This window comes from Rousettus aegyptiacus, unplaced genomic scaffold, assembly GCF_014176215.1.
Source record: "Rousettus aegyptiacus isolate mRouAeg1 unplaced genomic scaffold, mRouAeg1.p scaffold_m13_p_13, whole genome shotgun sequence".
Lineage (NCBI taxonomy): Eukaryota > Metazoa > Chordata > Mammalia > Chiroptera > Pteropodidae > Rousettus > Rousettus aegyptiacus.
In genome coordinates this window covers 79,146,259-79,164,383 of record NW_023416288.1, presented here as the reverse complement: position 1 = coordinate 79,164,383, position 18,125 = coordinate 79,146,259, and the positions used below count along the sequence as shown (strand labels likewise).

Here is an 18,125-nt window from a genome sequence, read left to right as displayed (position 1 = left end):
TATATTTCCACTTAATTTCTCTCTTTTTTTCCCCAAACTCCAGCATATAAATAATGACCATATTCATGGAGAGAAGAAGGAATTTGTTTGTCGGTGGTTAGATTGCTCAAGAGAACAGAAACCCTTCAAAGCCCAGTATATGTTGGTAGTGCACATGAGAAGACACACAGGAGAGAAGCCTCACAAATGCACTGTGAGTACATGGGTGACACAGTCTCTCAATTTAGGGGGTCACCTCTCTCCTGTGGGTGTCAGGATTTGTACCATGGGCCCTTCGTCATGCTATCAGGGTTGCGCTCAGGGGAGGCATGCTGGGTTGCAGCGATGTCTGTAATAAAATGCGGGGGTTTGTGAAAGGGGTTTTTTAAATGGAAGGGAGATGAGAAATAGAGAAAGAATGCTGGCAGCTGAGCTTTGGATGATGATGAAAGTATTTCAGACCTGCACTGTCCAGTATGGTAGCCACAAACCACATGTACCTCTTGAGCTCTTTTGAGATGTGTCTAGAGCAGCCAGGAAACTTTAGTTTAGTTTAGTTTAGTTTAGTTTAGTTTAGTTTAGTTTAGTTTAGTTAATTTAAATATAAATAATCCTACATGGCAAGCAACTACCACATTAGAGATCATAGTTCTGCAGAGTGGCAAGTGGGCATGCAGCTGCTGGGACACTTTGGCACTGGGAATGAGCACATAGCCACCATGCCTGTGCCAATACCATTGTGTCAGAGGACTTGGAGGGCAAAGTGATACCAGCTTTGACCTGAAAAGCTTAAGTTGAACTTTTTAAAAACATAACTATGGATTTAGAGATTTTCTTCACCCTCCTAGTCTGTCCCAATGGCCCAAGAAGGCTGGGACTCCTGCAGGGTTAAGCCTTCTTTCACTAAGGTGCCCACCAGGAACACTGGGCACTACTGAGCCCTGGTACTTTACATCTTAAAGGCCCTTTACCAACGTGATCAAATTCCATGCCTTTGTATGGACACAAAGCCATATTAATGAACTTTGTGCTGAATTTGAAATCAGTGGGAATTCAAGGAGATCAATGAACAGATAAAGAAACCCATTGTCGGCATTGAGTGGTCTCTTAAGAAAAAAACCTCCAAAGTTTTTACTAGCATTGAAAATACTTTCTCTTGAACTGCACTGAGCCCCATCTGAATCCCAATAAATAGAGTTCAGTGGACTTTTGTTCTTTGGTTTTGAAAAGCTGCTGACCCTCAAAACATCAGACTTCCATCAACTGTGAGAGAGGTTAAGCATAAGCTGTTATTGTATGGAGTAATCCAGATTTACCTGTTGTCTTCAGTTTGAAGGTTGCACAAAGGCCTACTCAAGACTAGAAAACTTGAAAACACACTTAAGATCTCACACTGGAGAGAAACCATATGTCTGTGAGCATGAAGGTTGTAACAAGGCTTTCTCAAATGCCTCCGATCGCGCCAAGCACCAAAACAGAACACATTCCAATGAGGTAAGCCTCCCCCATGAGACACACTTTGGACCCAGAGCTTGTGGGTAGGAACAATGAACCTTCAAGGGGAATATTTGTGGAGAGGTGTGCCTGTTCTATTTCCTCTTGACCGTACTCAGCATGAGTGAGCACTCACTGCAGGTGAAGGCTTAGGGACTTGGGTGTAGGCTGAAAACTAGGCCTGGTTTGTAGCGTACTGCAGGTGAAGAGAGAACTTCCTAAAACTCCTGGCAAACAGTTTTCGCTTTGCTCAGAACTACTACCTACAGGCCAAACAAAACAGTAAGAGCATTTGACTTGGAATTCCATCCACTTGTCCAGTGGAATAGCATGAATCCATGCAAAGAATGACCCTGCAAGCACCAACAATAGATTCAGAAGCAACATATTGACAGCTGACAGCTTACCTCTAAAACATCCATATTTATTTGCTTTTTCTAGGTGGTATGTGCAAATGTATTATATCAAAAATAAAAAATAAATACATAAAATAAAAGGCTTTCGCAAAGCAACCAGTCTTGGCTAAGTACAATTTTCAGATAGCCTAAATTCCAATAGATCTTGAAAACTATTCTCAGAAACCCAGATTGGTTTCTAGTCAATTATTTAAGGTAACATATTGAGCAAAGCTTCATGGTTAGTGGGTCAATCCTGTTGTGTTGCTATTTTTTTGTTTGTTTTTTTTAGGTAGTTATCCCCCCAAAATTTCAGAGAAGCATAAGAATGAAAATGATTTCAAATTCTTTTTGCTTACATTTTATTGCATATCTGCCTACTGACCTCCAACTCTCCTTGAAGGTTTAGCTCAAATTGTGGCTCCTCTGTGAAGTCGTCTCTTGAATGAATCCAGAGATTAACAAAAAAGTCTCTCAGTTTGGGTAGAAATGGAATTTGTTAATATGAAGCATAGTTCTGCCCCACAAAGTGTGTCATCAGTTAGTTTGCTAGAAATGTGTGAGAGAAGGAGCATTTTGACTTTTGGCATGGCTGTGATCTGACCTCACAAGGTGCCATCAAGCCCATTCATGATCTTTCAGATGGAGAGTTCGGAGAGAGAATCTGGCTAAAAACAGTGTGTGCCAGTCAGCTCACTGGCCTTTGGCTTTTAGGTAGCTAAATGTGGTCCTCACTGATTTTCCTTTCAGCTCAATTGGCAGAGCAAAAACTCCAATGAGATCAACCACAGTCTCTAAAAAGCACACTCACATGTAAACTCACACATGCAGATTCATGTACTCAGACTCTTTTTGAAAAGTTTATGGTGGAATAATGAGTCATTTGGAACTTCTTATTTAGGGGAAATACCATATCTCCATTTTTTAAGTCAAAAATGTTTTTAATAATTACACTGTAATCTACTATACTTGTTTTGTACCAAGTTTTAGGGAGCCTAGAATAGGCACATCCACAGAGACAGAAAGTAGATTAGTGATTGCCAATGGGTAGAAGTAGAGGTGACTACTAATAGATACAGGATTTCTTTCAGGATGATGAAAATATCCTGGAATTTGATAGTGGTAATGTTTGCACAACGTTGTGAATGCACTCAATGCCACTGAATTATGTAACCTAAAAGGTTACAGAACAGCCATGCCTGCATACATGAAATGGTCTCACCTCTGGACCTTTGCTCAGGACACTTCTTTTTTCGCATCCTCTTGCCCTCATTTTTATCCCACAGAATCTTGTTCTTCTTTTAAGACTCAACCCAGTATCTCCTCCTAATAAAAGCTCTGTTTACTGAGAACTTACTTGGTGCAAAACATCATGGTAAGCACTTAATGTACATTATCTTATTTACCTCTTACCATGACCCAATGAGTTAGGCATTATACCCAGATATAGAAATTTAATGCCTCCCATGATCATCCCAACTAAAAAGTGATTTCCCTCTGTCCACATCATTTTGTAGCCTTTATACTTTGTATTAAAGATAATTACATGCTGTCTTATTTTTCTTACCGTATTTTATAATCCTTAAGATTAAATCTTGTTGTATGCAACTTTGTATTTAGAGAGTCTTGTGTGTAGTAGGGGTAATTATTAAATGTGTATTGAAAAATTTATTTGGGTATATTCTACAAAGTTAAGTACAAAAAGTATCAATCACTTTTACAAAGTACCTTTCAGTGCAGTGAATTAAAAGGTAATGACCATGCCAAAATGGAACATCCGGCCCTGGAAACACGGGCAATTCAACTCAGGAGACTGACGTTTACCTTTGCCTACAATTATATTTCATTTTGGTCATTGAGCATAACAAAATCTGAGAACCAAGCTACATAAATGAGCTACTGTGTTTTTGTAAAGCATAGGTTTCCTGAACCTATTCTTATGGACTTTTGCAGGTAGATATTATATATGTTCACACCCTAGAGTACCTGGGCACACATGTATTTGTATGTGCTGTTATTCCTGGAAATTCAGGAACTGATGAGCATTTGTAGACTCATTCCACCTCTAGCGGTGTCATTTCCAAGTAAAACCAGAATATCCACATGTATGTATTTGTGGGAAGAATAGTTCTTGGAACATCTAACACTACCCTGGCTTTGTACTCCCTCCATCCCCCTAATCTCCACACACCTGCCCTACGCATCTCAGTCTGCCTGTTGATGGAGCAGCCTGTCACAGCAGTGCATTGAGCAATTACAGGGCTGAGCAATGTCAGAGCACTGTAATAGTACTAATTGTCAGAGCCATTCTTCTGTCCCTAATGCACAGCATTTGATGCACTCGTGTGTGTGTGTGTGTGTGTGTTTGCGTGTTTGCATGCTGCAAATCATAGGAGTTCTTGAATAGAAGTAATTCATAGTTAATGGGAATCAGTTCTTCCCAAAAGAATCTCAGATTTGGAGGTGAAGTCTCTTAGAATAATTTTCAGAATCTTCACTTCACTGCATTAGGACCTTTTATCATTTTAGGTAGTTCTCAGTCTGTTCTTGGGCTTTTAGTGAAAAAGCATCTTTTAGATACATATGCTCTATAAGATAGTGCACCTTTTTTAATATAATGGATGCATTATATTAGTCATGCTTTTTATGACTATTGCTTACCTAATAGCTCATTTTCTGGTATACATAGATATAAGTATATACTCAAGTGTATGCTCATATAAGCATCCATGAATATATTGTATTTCAGGCTAAGTAAACAAAATCACAATTCTGATGTTGCTCATAAATACATTGCCAGCAGTGCTGTAATTTGAGTAAATATTCAGCTATAAGCATCTATGTAATTTTTATGACTATAGTTATATGTAGGCTTAATCACTGGCTCACATAGAAAATGAAATGATTTATAGACCTTTATACTCAGCAGTACAGCCTAGACCTGGACTCCTCATCTCCAGGATATCATCCATCAGCCCTTTTCAGTTTATGAGTGAGTTTTCATGGAAAGATAACAGGTTTTATGACTTTGAAGATCAGAAACATTCTGGATATTCTGAGCCCTGACCATTCCCACACATTTGTAATACTACCCAAAGGAACATATTTGAGTGATATCTAACATGGGAGAGTCTGTAGGCAATTTTTTTTTTTTATGCCTTTGGGTAAAGAGCACATTTTCAAAGGGGGTAGAGTGATGTTAAATCTGAGAACTATACAAGGATGTCTCTAAGAAAGTTCTTCACACGAGCTCTCTTGAGAGTTGTATAGCATTCAACATGTAAGCTTAAAAGATACCATCTTTTAAGCATTCCATCATCATCATCACCATCATTATCATCATCAAATATCTATTCACCACCTACTGTGACACTATGATGCTTCTTCCTACTCATAGGGTAAATGTTTCCAAGAGTATAAATACAATTTACATGTTCATAGCTCTCCCTAAGCATTCTCTAGAACAATAACCTCTTAAAGCTAGATTCTGTAGACCCTTAACAATGTTCAAATGGCCTTTATTGAACCTTTGTACCATTTAGAGGTATTCGAACACCTCAAAACTTTGTGAAAATGCTTTGAAAGAATTAAACATATAATGAGCAACCACAAAAGTCTGTTGGGCTGGGAAATAATCACTTTGATAACAATCTACTATTTCATTCTTGTGGCATTCGACAGAAACCATATGTGTGCAAAATCCCAGGCTGCACTAAGCGCTACACAGACCCAAGCTCCCTTCGGAAACACGTGAAGACAGTGCATGGCCCAGAGGCTCATGTCACCAAGAAGCAGCGTGGGGACATACATCCTCGGCCCCCGCCACCACGAGATTCTGGCAACCATTCACAGTCCCGGTCACCTGGCCGGCAGACTCAGGGAGCCCTTGGTGAGCAGAAGGACCTCAGCAACACTACCTCAAAACAGGAGGAGTGTCTGCAAGTGAAAACGGTCAAGGCGGAGAAGCCCATGGTATGTCATTTGCTTTCCTTCTGGTTTTGTCAAAGCTATCCTAGCTCATTTAAAAGAGCTGGGTAGGGCATTGAGAGGAACTAGACTGCTCCCGTCCTCATTGCATAGGGCTATCTGATTTAAGGAGGTCGAAAGCTGAGTGACCTGGATTGCTTACTCAAGAGTTGCTCTGCATAGAATAACTCAGCTCAGAAAAGAATTTCCTGAAGGTTTCCTAACAGGTTTCTAAAATTAATCTGCAGCCATACCATTTTGTGGCAGGTAGAAAGACACAACTGTCTATATTTTCAGCGGACCTGTAATGTAGAAAATCATTCATTCGGTCTTGTGGTAAACAGATTTCTTGTCTTTTTTGCCCTGGTACCCCAAGATAAATAAGCTATAGTCCCTGTTCTTTAGGGGTTTATAATCTAGTGGGATATGCAGACCAAAAAAACAAATACGACTCAGTTTGTGGGGTCTTTAACACAAGTCTGTGTTAAAACATTCAAGAGGGCAGCTAACTACCACTGCACATAAGGACTCAATGGAGGAGGCAAAGGGAAAGATGGCTGTCAGTTTCAGCACTCAGAAAGGGAAAAGGAGCAGGTCCCTGCATAGCCAAGCACCATCCATGGGGTCCCAGGGGAATGTGCAGTAGTAAAAAGTGATGAGGATGTTAAAGGGATATGTTTTGCTGGTGATGGGAAGTGACCTGGCACAGCTGACATTTTAGAAAAGGCAACTCTAGTGCCAGTCTAGAGATTGGTTTGATAGGCTGGAGACCATATCCACAGTGGTGCCTGAGCCAGAGGTGGACAGAAAGAGAGGGGTTGAAAGATGTTATCAGCAAAAATCTCTCTAGTTTAGTGATGAATAGGATATATGGATTATTCTACTGTTGGACCTTCTTTCAAACCTTGGTTGGTGATTTTGCTTTATGTATGTGCCATGATAAGATAGCTAAGATTTTCTTAGAAGCAACAAGAAAAATGAAAAAGACGATCAGAGGAGATTCAGTATATTTATAATTGGCCATATGTATCATGGAGTCAACTCTATGAATGTGTGTTGGTCTGGTCTGTCTCTCTCTAGAGGCAGAGGAAAGGTACCAGATAGAAGTCTCATACTTAGACTTCCAGATCCATGGAAATGATTACCAGGCAGATTTATACTCAGTTTAAGGAGGCATTTTTAAGGAAGCATTTCTTAAAATAAGGAAAGTCCAGCAATTAGATGGACACCTATAAATTTCTGAGTGCTATCCCTGTGCATTTAGTACTTATGGTCAGGAAATAATGCAGATACAATTTCAGAACTGATGGGGTGGAATTTAATTGATTATTGAATTTTAATGACTTACTGAGTTTGTTTTGAACTCTTACAAGTCTTAGTGACATTAAGTCTAGCCAAAAATAATGCAGGTAAACATCTAGATTTATCATTATTTCCCAGTGGGTAGCTATACTTTACTTTTAAAAAAGCACCTCAGTAAAATGTTTATATATGTATTATGACTGATTACTATACTTTAAATTAATCAGGTCATAAACTGTGTTTTATATACTTTTTCTTAGAGGCACATACTGACTTCCTAAAATAAAGTCCAACTGTATAATAATTTTGGGTGGAACATTCAACAGTTTATCCTCAAGTGTTTAATGAAATGAGGAATATGAATTTGTGGTCTCCTAGATTATTTCATCGAAAGACAATGATTTATGTTGGTAAGATATCCAAAGAACCTGAAGTCTCTTGAACCTTTATGTGTATCCCTGGATCAAGAAAACTTGTCACACCTCTTCTCTAAATGTCTATTATTTAAAAATAAATTTGATAAAAATAAAAATTTATAGCAGTTTGGCTCAGTAATACCTGAGATGTCACATATATAAAATATTTTATAAAGTAACTAAGTCATAGAAACATTGCCAGAAGAGATCATAGAAGCTGAGACGAGGCCCTATATTTTACAGGTGAGGAAACCAAGGCTCAGTGACATTAATGAATTAATCAGATTTCCACAGGAGACTCTTATGTATGTACATGTACACACATGCATATCCGATATAAGTAGATATCTTCATAGACAATTACTAATGTAAATGAGATTTACATTTCTAATATTCTTTCTGTAAAATCTTGTCTTTGATTTGATTACCATGTTAAAAATTAAATTCTTTCTTCTTTTTTCTTATTAATTCAACATCCCTTCTGTGTAATGCTCCTAAATGTCTTGTTCTCACTTCCTAAGGACAGTGGGTAATAAGGTGAGGGAATTTTGGCTTCTGTGTTCTATTTTGTTTTCATTTTAACATTTAACTTTTATTCATTTCATTTTTCTTTAGTTTTCGTGCTTTGTATATCTTTGATAGTAAACATTACTTAGCTATGTTTTAAACATAAAAGCACTTATTTTGAACATTCAGCATGTGGAAATGTGGAGTTAGATAGTGAAATTCATTGTTCTGTTTGTCTAGGTTTTCATAATAAATCACACTGAGGCCGACCAAGCAGATGTTCTCAAATACGATTTAGTTACCGTATTGACTAGGGTAAATCCAGACCAGACATCACCACCTTCATTGAGAATGATATGTATACACTTTTCATTAGCAATTTAATCTGTATTTAAATGTCTGAGCTCCTTTAAGAAGTTGCCTAACTGTAAATGCATTTGTGCCTTCTTCTGCCCTGTAGAAGCATTTGTATGTACGTTTGTACATATCCACAGATCCACATACACACACACTCAGATTTGACAATCCAGAGTAATGGGCATCAGAAGCCCTGACTCCAAGAACCTTGGGAAGAAACCTGTGGTCTGCCGTGCCAAGACTGCTGAAGCAAAATCTTAAGCAAGGCTTTAGGAACTCATGATCAAATTTGTGTACCCTACTTTGCTCTGCTTGGTTGTCCAGAACAGACTTAGTGTCTTATGTGGCACTCACATAATATGTGTTCATTTGCTTTGTTGGGTGTATGTTCTGGGGTTGCAGAAAAAGTTCAATGGGTTTCACACAGGAACACCTGTGTCCTAAACCTCTTTTGACAGCACTGTACCTTCCAGCTGAGACGACAGTGGTCCGTCATTGACAGTGTACAGTTATCTCTTTCTGGAGAATTTTCTCTTAGAGCTGCTGTCAGGCCCCAATATTTGGAGTAACAATGGAGAGGGTACCGTAGAGGAATGAAGTAGCACTGGGCTGCGTGTCTAGGTTGGTTGCACCATCGACTTTTTGACTTTGAGCAGTCACTGAACTTCTGAACATTACTTACCTGTACAAAAACAGTTAGGCTGTTTATGAACCAGGGCACCAGTGGGATTTTAGATAGAACAATTCTAGGTTGTATGGACTTCTCATGCAGGCCATTTTATACAGTGCTCCCCAGACATGGGGACAGGGAGCTTTCCACTCCCCATTCGCAGGAGCCTCTGCAGGAAGGACTAGATTAAGTTCCCATCTATCTGCAGAATTGTCTTACATATTCCACTTGGTTGAGATTAGGGTAGCAGTGCCTGATTATCCTAGTGAAATGCTAGGGGCACACTCAGAGGATGGGGAGATCCTTCCCTATGCTTGGATTGGCTGTGATTTGCAGCTTTTCTTCACCTCTGGGTACAGCAGAAGTGATTGAAGTTTTACTTCTTACAACTATCTTCACCCACACCATACTTGGGATTCTACAAAGTGGGAAAATGTAGAAGGAAGGGAGAGAAATTACAAAGAGCTTGGGGAACCAGCCCCGAACAGCTTAGAGGGGCTCTTGTTGGAGAAGAGGTAATGTGTGCTTATGGAGCATGTCTTCGATGTATATTTTAGTCCAACATAATGAACCCGAGGACTGAAACCGACTAGGATAATAATTGCTAATGCTCTCTGAGCCAATCAGTTGCTATTACCTAGGCTTTTTTTTATACTTAGTATGCTCTCAAGGCTTCAAATATAATACCCACAACCTCTAAGATAAATAAATTGTCCTCATTTTATAAATAAGAAAACTGAGGTTTAGGGTGGCTAAGTAATTTGCCCAAAGAATGAAGTCATGTACGTGGGATTGGAACCGAGGAAGTGTGTTTGCAGAGTTGGCATTTTGGACAGAATTCCATGGCTGATATCATGCCAGTCACACCACTTATAGTACTCCCTGCTGTTCATCACCCGCCACTTCATATCCACCCAGTGGTTCATCAGTCTTTGTGGTCAAGGGAGGCCACCTCCATTTGCCAGAACCTACTGAGTGTCCTTTAGGCCTTGATCTATATCATCTCCCATTATTGGCTTTCTTTCCTTTTACCTTCCCAGTAACATTCCTTTCCTTTCCTCTTGACCCCAACAGACATCTCAGCCAAGCCCTGGTGGTCAGTCTTCATGCAGCAGCCAACAATCCCCCATCAGCAACTATTCCAACAGTGGGCTCGAGCTTCCTCTGACAGATGGAGATGGTATGGGAGACCTCAGTGCCATTGACGAAACCCCCATCATGGACTCGACCATTTCCACTGCCACCACGGCCCTCACCCTGCAAGCCAGGAGAAACCCACCAGGGACCAAATGGATGGAGCACGTAAAACTGGAAAGGCTCAAACAAGTGAATGGAATGCTACCGCGCCTGAACCCCATCCTATCCCCCAAAGCCCCTGCGGTCTCTCCTCTCATAGGAAATGGTGAGCTCTGCATCAGACCTTGTGTCTGCTCAGGGTTTTCTATTCTTTTAAATGCAGACACAGCACCCTGGAAGGAACTAGGTCCTGGTTTTATGTTTGTTAATTTTTCCACCAGTCCTAAAATTATGCCATAACCATACATATTAATGTTGCCTTTCTGGAGAGTCTATATTATAAAGCAGGTAGTGACAGGATAAGACTGAAACAAAAAGTAAAACTGCATATCTTGTATTCTGATAGTGAAATCATAGCTATTAGACCAGATGAGGCTATCCCAAGAACAGAGGCATCTGTGGTCAGCACCTGTCTCTTGTTTCCACATCTAAAAGTAGGAGGTTAGGAGCCACCTTACTGATGTTTGTCCAGTTCAGGGAAAGGCAAACAACCTTTTGCATTGTCATCCCAAGTCAATTTTTGCTTTTGAGGTCACACTGAATTCCTGGAGCACATCCCAAGGGCGAATCTCCCCACCCCACCACTCAGGTGTAATATACCTTCATAGGATGTCACATCAAGCCCTGAGTGTGGAAGGAAATCTTGGAATGCCTTCAGCCTGTGGGCATTCCTGTAACTTCAGCACTGTGTATATATCCAGGGCTCTTCATTCTGCCCTTGCACTAGGACTATGAGTTGCTTAACTGACCTAGGGTGGTGTTACTTGAAGTCAGGAGTCCCAGAACTTTATCTGTGGGCTTGTAAATAAAGTTTTATTGTCAACCCCCAGCCACACCCAGTCTTTGACTATGGCCTTTTGTGCTGCATAGCAGAGGCAGGTAGCTGTAACAGAGACTGTCTGGCCTGGGGAACTTAAGATAGTTATTACTTGGCCCTTTATCACATGCTGAGGCCTGTTTTTAAGTCATCCTGAAATGAATTCATCTCTGCACACTTTCTGCAGGTACCCAGTCCCATAACAGCTGCAATTTGGGTGGGCCCATGACCCTCCTCCCTAACAGAAGTGACCTCTCTGGGGTTGATGTCACCATGCTGAACATGCTCAATAGGAGGGACAGCAGCGCCAGTACCATCAGCTCTGCCTACCTGAGCAGCCGCCGTTCCTCGGGCATCTCTCCCTGCTTCTCTAGCCGGAGGTCCAGCGAGGCATCCCAGGCCGAGGGCCGGCCTCACAATGTAAGTGTCGCTGACTCCTATGACCCCATCTCCACTGACGCCTCACGCAGGTCCAGTGAAGCCAGCCAGAACGATGGCCTGCCTAGCCTACTCACCCTCACGCCAGCCCAGCAGTACCGCCTGAAAGCCAAGTATGCCGCCGCCACAGGTGGACCGCCACCCACGCCACTGCCCAATATGGAGAGGATGAGCCTGAAGACCAGAATGGCCCTATTCGGGGACAGTAAGGAGTCCACAGGAGCCCTGCCCCCTGTACACCCTCCTCGAAGATGTAGCGATGGGGGCACCCACATCTATGGCCGGCGCCCTCTGCTGCCCCAGGATACGCTGAGCCACAGTGTAAGAAGAGCCAGCGACCCAGTAAGGACAGTTTCAGAGAACTTCTCCCTGCCCAGGGTGCAGCGTTTCAACAGCCTGAGCAGCTTCAACTCTCTGGTTTTGCCTCCATCCCTGGAAAAACGTAACTTAGTGCTTCAGAATTACACACGACCTGAGGGTGGCCAGTCCCGCCATTTCCACTCCTCTCCTTGTCCTCCAAGCATTACTGAGAATGTCACCCTGGAGTCCTTGACCATGGACGCTGATGTGAACCTGAATGATGAGGATTTCTTACCCGATGATGTGGTACAGTATTTAAATTCCCAGAACCAAGCTGGGTATGAGCAGCACTTCCAGAGTGACATCTCTGACGACTGCAAACTGCCCCCCGGGCCTGGCTTGGGGAGTGGGCACAGCAACTTTGACTCTCCTGGGCTACCAGACAGCCACGCCAGCCAGCAGTACCGCACGCTGGAGCAGCCTTGCCCTGAACACAGCAAAGCTGACCTGCCCATTCAGTGGAACGAGGTTAGCTCTGGCAGTGCTGACCTGTCCTCCTCTAGGCTAAAGTGTGGCCAGAGGTCCACAGCACAGCCAGCCCGAGGCTTTGGGTTATATAGCAACATGGGCGTCCACCCACAGAATCCGCTGAGGAGTGGGGGTGGCCAGGTAGGGGGCTATCAGACCCTTGGGGAGCATGGCAGTGCCTACGACGGCCCAGAACACTTTGTGAGCCACAGTGGCGGGACTGGCACCAATGGAAATGCCTTCCATGAACAGCCTTATAAGGTCCAGCAGTATGTGAACTATCTCACCAGGCAGCCTGGGGCCCACAGCTCCCTCGACAGTGCCTGCAGTGCTGGGAGTCAAGCTGCAAAGCTGAGAAGTACCACCATGCAAGGGAACGGGAGCCAGCCAGATTTCAACCTGTCGATGGTGCCCAGTGAGTCAGCTGGTGGCACAGTGAATGGCATGCCAACTCGAGACCTGATGGGGCAGGGCTACCTGGCTCATCAGCTACTCAGTGAAAGTATACACCACCAGGGGGCAGGCCGAGCGGGGCAGCAGATGCTAGAGCAGGTTAGTGCTACCTCATACATCCATATCTATCAAGGGCCAGAGAGCAGCCTGCCAGGGCCTCCCAGCATTGGGGGCCAGCCGTCCAGCTTGGCAGCTGTCAGGGGCTACCAGCCATGTGTCAACTATGGAGGCAGCAGGCGCCAGGCTGTGCCGAGAGGCAGCCTTACTCTACAGCCAGGACAGCACAGTGTCACAAGTCAGACCTGCAGGGTGAATGGCATCAAGATGGAGATGCAAGGGCAGCCTCATCAACTCTGCTCTAATGTTCAGAGTTACTCTGGTCAGTTCTATGACCAAACCATTGGCTTCAGTCAGCAAGATGTGAAAACTGGTTCATTCTCTATTTCAGAAGCCAACTGCCTGCTACAGGGGGCCAGCGCCGAAAACTCTGAATTACTTTCCCCAGGTGCTAACCAGGTGACAAGCACAGTTGACAGCCTTGACAACCATGATCTGGAAGGGGTGCAGATTGATTTTGACGCAATCATAGATGACGGAGACCACGCCAGCCTGATGTCAGGAGCCCTGAGCCCAAGTATTATTCAGAACCTTTCCCATAACTCCTCCCGCCTCACAACACCACGAACATCCCTCCCATTGCCAGCACTGTCTGTGAGCACCACCAACATGGCCATTGGGGACATGAGTTCTTTGTTGACCTCTCTTGCGGAAGAAAGCAAATTCCTTGCAGTTATGCAATAGGCGCTAGGAAAAAAGGCTGCCAACAAACATGAAACTTTAGGAGTTTAAAAAGATTAAATTGAGTCAGTTTTTTGCTGGTTTGTTTTTTTAGTTCTGTATGTATTTTAGCAATCTCATCTCACCTAATTGGGATGTGTTTCAAGTATATTCCTTTTATGGAAAAGGACTCTGAAAAACCCTAAAGTATTCTAGGGAGAAACTGTCTTCCATCTCAGTTTGAATCAGTATTGTTATACTCAAACCACCCACATTTTAAAAAACTTAGCCTGCCCCCTTTTTTTTGTAAACCAATGTAAACGTGTGTTGTGCATGTTCTTCTTTCTTTTCAAAGAGGTCAGTCTAAAGGATTTGACATGTTTCTCTGTTACTCAAAGAAAATAGGTGTTGGTATGCCTTTGACCAAGGGGTCACATGTCTAGCTTTTAAAATTTCCCTTTACATATGTTCATCGTTTGTTCTGGCTTTTGATTTTTTAAAATTTCCACATTAGGCACGAGAATCAGAATATGGATAGTGAGTTAAGAATCTTTTGTGGGTGCACTATAACATTGACCACAGATTTTTGACATGCTCCCCACCCCTAATTCAGTTCATGGTATACTTTAGGCAGTCATACACAAATGGAAATTTGCGGCTCTTGAAATGAAATAGTTTTCTCACAGTTTAGATGTAAAGTTCTTCCTGTCCATAGTGTGCTTTGTGGGGTGTATCGGTATGGTCAGTTCTCAGTTATCTATTTTGCCTCTTCGTCTTCTCTCTTCATGAATGTTCAGTGCTGTTTAGCACACTGTTCAGATGCACTGCTTTTTTCATCTGTTCTGGTAAGTTAGATAGATTGTAGATTGAAGCTATTGGGTAGGATTAGTTTGGGGAATATTTGTGGGTTTGCTGTATTGATTTGTTCCATCTCTTTACTGTTGTCATAACAGAGAATCAATTATATATAGTTGAAAATATATAGGCATTTAAACAACCCCACAGCCCGCAGTCATTTACATATGTTAATCCCACTATAATGAAGGACTACTTCTGTTCTAAGCATCCTATTTTCAGAGATTTATAAAACTTGGTTGTAACAGAAAAAGCTCCCGTACAATATAATTAGAATAAATAGGTTTGACCACTTTTGGTATTTTGAGAGACGAAGGAGGATGTTTAGTTACCAAGGAGGATGTTTAGTAGCTGTTGGATGCCTTTCTTTTCTTTTTTATATATTTTATCTATTAAATGCTGCATCCATTTAAGAACTTCAATGTTCTATACAGTTTTTAATTTGGACTTAATCTATCCTCTTTTTTGGATTAAAACATTTAAAGATTTAAAGAGTGCAGCTGCTTCCCATGTGCAGTGGATACACATAAAAGACATACTATGTGTGCACAGAGTACATGGATTATCCAGCATTTTAGTTCTTAAAATATGTAAACTATTAAAATAAAATATGAACACATCAAACTACCTGCTGTATTCTTCCCATTGACCCTGGAGTTGGATTTATCCACAGTGATTCATGGTTTAATTGTGTGGCTTTTTCCCTTTCTTCCTGCCATTTAAATTGGTTTTAGAAAGACTGTATCAGATACAATAAAATATTAGGTAACAGAAAGAATGTTAGGACCATCCCATTTTTCTCACGTTTCTGTTCTCTCATTTGAATCAAAAATCTCAGCATGGAGGTAAATTTCCCTTTGGAACTTTGTGGCCAAGGCAATTGGGTTTGCTTTCAACTAGGTGTTCCTGAGATCAGCAGAGAGATGCTGAGATTTCTAATCAATGTCTTGGCATTCTCCCACTTACAGCACCTTCTTTTAAATCAAAAAATGTATCTACTCTGGAACAGAGCCCAGAAGCAAAAGACAGCTACTGATCTGAGCTCAGTATAGTCGAGTTTCTACTACTTTTCAATGGGAAAAGCAAGGCTTTTTCTGTGTTTTTTAAACAGGTCATGATTCAGTCACAAAATCAATGTCCCATTCCCTGAATCTCCTTTTATCGGGAACCTCAAAATCCCCAGGTCCTGGTATTACCTTTCTTGCTCTTGTGGTTTGGCCCAATCCCTGTCCCCTTCCACCTTCCTCCAGTAGTAGTCCTGGATGTAACCCACATTTCTCAATTCCCATAATTTCCCAAGTCTTTGCACCATGTGGAAGGGAATAGCAATTGAGATGAGCACCGTTGTCATCTTGTGCCTCTGCTATGTGGTGGTTTTGTTTGTTTGTTTGTTTTTAAGTTTCAAATGATTATCTGGGTTATCCCCTTTGTTTACTTTTTCTTTTCAGACTTGTTTTTCTTGCTACTGCCTTTAGATTTGCAGGTACCTTCAGACTTCAGCTCAATATGTGGCTTCTCTCGGAAGGATCGATCTGTTGTGACAGTCAATGAGTGGCACAAAGCTCTTTTGGGGTCACTTAGAGTGTCCTGTCTGGATATGGAGCTCTGTAGACTTGGCATCTCCTGTAGTCGGATGCACCCCCAGCCTCCAACCTCCTCTCCATCAACTCACTAGTATCACATCCTACTTTGTAATGCAGGCTCCTCTGTGGTACTCTTGTTTAACAACTTTGTTAAAACATGTTTTTTCTTGCCAAACTATTTTGTTTTATTTTCCAAAGAACTGATTAGACTGTCCCTGTTCCTCACACTTTGGCTCATCCTCTTGAGCCACAGAGTTTTGATTCTTACAATGTATGTGCCTTATTTTATGTTAATTGTGTTCATGGGAGGGACCATTTGATGTTGCCCAATCAGAGCTTGAAACTGTGCTCTTCCCAGCTGGCTAAGAGCACACAGTTGTAGCAGAGTCGGAGCTGTCTTTGTTGAATTCCCGTGTTGTTTTGAACGGATAGGAGGATGTTCTCTTCTGAGAAGTTACTGTTGTGTATCCTGCAAACATGTAAGATAAAATACAAGTTCATTTTTTTCACCTTTTTTAGATTTTTTTGAAAAAAAAAAAACGTGTAATCCTTTTTTAAAAGAAAGACATGTAAATACATTTAAATATTGTAGGCATAGTGTCCAGATGTGGACGGCCCTGGGCCTTCCTCAGATCTGCCTGCATCCTGAGTGATGCCCTGTACCCACCCTATAGCCACCACAGATGGACTGGATTTTGCTTTCAAAACCACTTAGTCCTTTTTGTAACAAAGAGAAAGAACAATGTTTCTTATAATGTCAATAAAAAAACTCTTTGTACTGAAATTTCATGGGTTGTTTATTTAATTCATAGCTGAATGGAAAGAGTGCTTTCTTTGGAAAAAATTCAGAGCCTGCAGTTTGGATCAAACCCTCACATACAAGCTGAGCAGACTTGTGCTCTGAGACCCAGATCCCATTCTCCTTAAGGTGGAGAGTGAGATGCTGACATGCCCTGCTAGTAGGGGTGAGGGTGTGTGCCTGGGCATACCAGTTTTTCTTAATGTTATCACTTTGCCAAATTATGTCGAAGGAAATGAATAAGGTTTAATATTTAACAACTTGTCCCACTTTTATATTGCTCTCTCATTTTAAAGGGCATAGGGTATAACACATCTTAAGAGAAAATCTGACATGTACAAGCCTACTTTTATGTGGCTTTCAATAACTGACTTTGGACAGAAATGTAAGCAATTTCTCTCACTTATCTTTTCTTATATATATTTTTTTCAATATTATCCAGGTTGCCATAAAAGACTCCAAAATGGTTCCCTTCCTCTGAGTAGCAGCAAGTGTCCTTTGAGTCAGCAGCCAAGGGCACTGGTCGGCTATCTCAGGGCTACAAAGGGGAATGGGGCACATGACACAGACACCTATAATTTGTGTGTGCAGGCACTCAGGTACAGCTTACAGCTTTGTTTAATAGATGCCTCCTGTGAAGGAAACATGAAGGAAGCAAAGTTCAAGGTAAAATGGTAGAGCTGCAATCCATATGGTGTCATAAAAATTTATTCTAACTTTGGGAATTCAAAGATGTTACATATTACCCAAATAAGAATATAATAGAATGCTAGAATAGATGGGAAAAAATAGCGGTGTGAAATTATCATTTTTTTCATCTGGGATTTTCTCTTTATTTTCATGCTAGTGTTCCCCCTTTGATTTTACTTCATAGAGTATTTACTATTCCAAATACAATCTGAGCTCATCTTTTAACTTTTCTTTTTTTGATATCACATTTTACCAACATACACCTAGTTTATACCTTCTCTACCTACTTCAACCTCTTTACAATTTTTAAAAAGTGTAACAGAATCTAAATTGTTTTAACCCATACTTGGCCAGCAGAGGCATGATATCTTAGATTCCGCACATTTATCACCTGTCCCAAATCCTCCACTTTTTCCCTCACTGTTTCTACCTTCCTCAGCACCTAGTGTCAGATTACGATGGTCCTGGCATTCAGAGAACTTAGTTTCTCTCTGGGGATATCA

The 18,125-nt window shown here is 41.6% G+C and overlaps 1 protein-coding gene across 11 annotated transcripts in view; it reads left to right on the top strand.

Annotated features, from left to right (window-relative positions):
- The window catches only part of GLI3 (GLI family zinc finger 3), a 264,929-nt gene extending 248,012 nt beyond the window's left edge, over positions 1-16,917 (top strand). For 9 of the 11 annotated variants that reach the window (XM_036231040.1, XM_036231035.1, XM_036231037.1 and 6 more), the window contains 5 exons: positions 44-193; positions 1,309-1,473; positions 5,550-5,840; positions 10,161-10,488; positions 11,387-16,917. In XM_036231040.1, coding sequence (XP_036086933.1) covers positions 44-193; positions 1,309-1,473; positions 5,550-5,840; positions 10,161-10,488; positions 11,387-13,719 — 3,267 coding nt within the window. In that variant the 3' untranslated portion in view covers positions 13,720-16,917. The remainder of the gene's footprint in view (positions 1-43; positions 194-1,308; positions 1,474-5,549; positions 5,841-10,160; positions 10,489-11,386) is intronic. The other 2 variants (XM_036231042.1, XM_036231036.1) reach the window with 2 other exon arrangements.
- Positions 16,918-18,125: the final 1,208 nt, after the last annotated feature.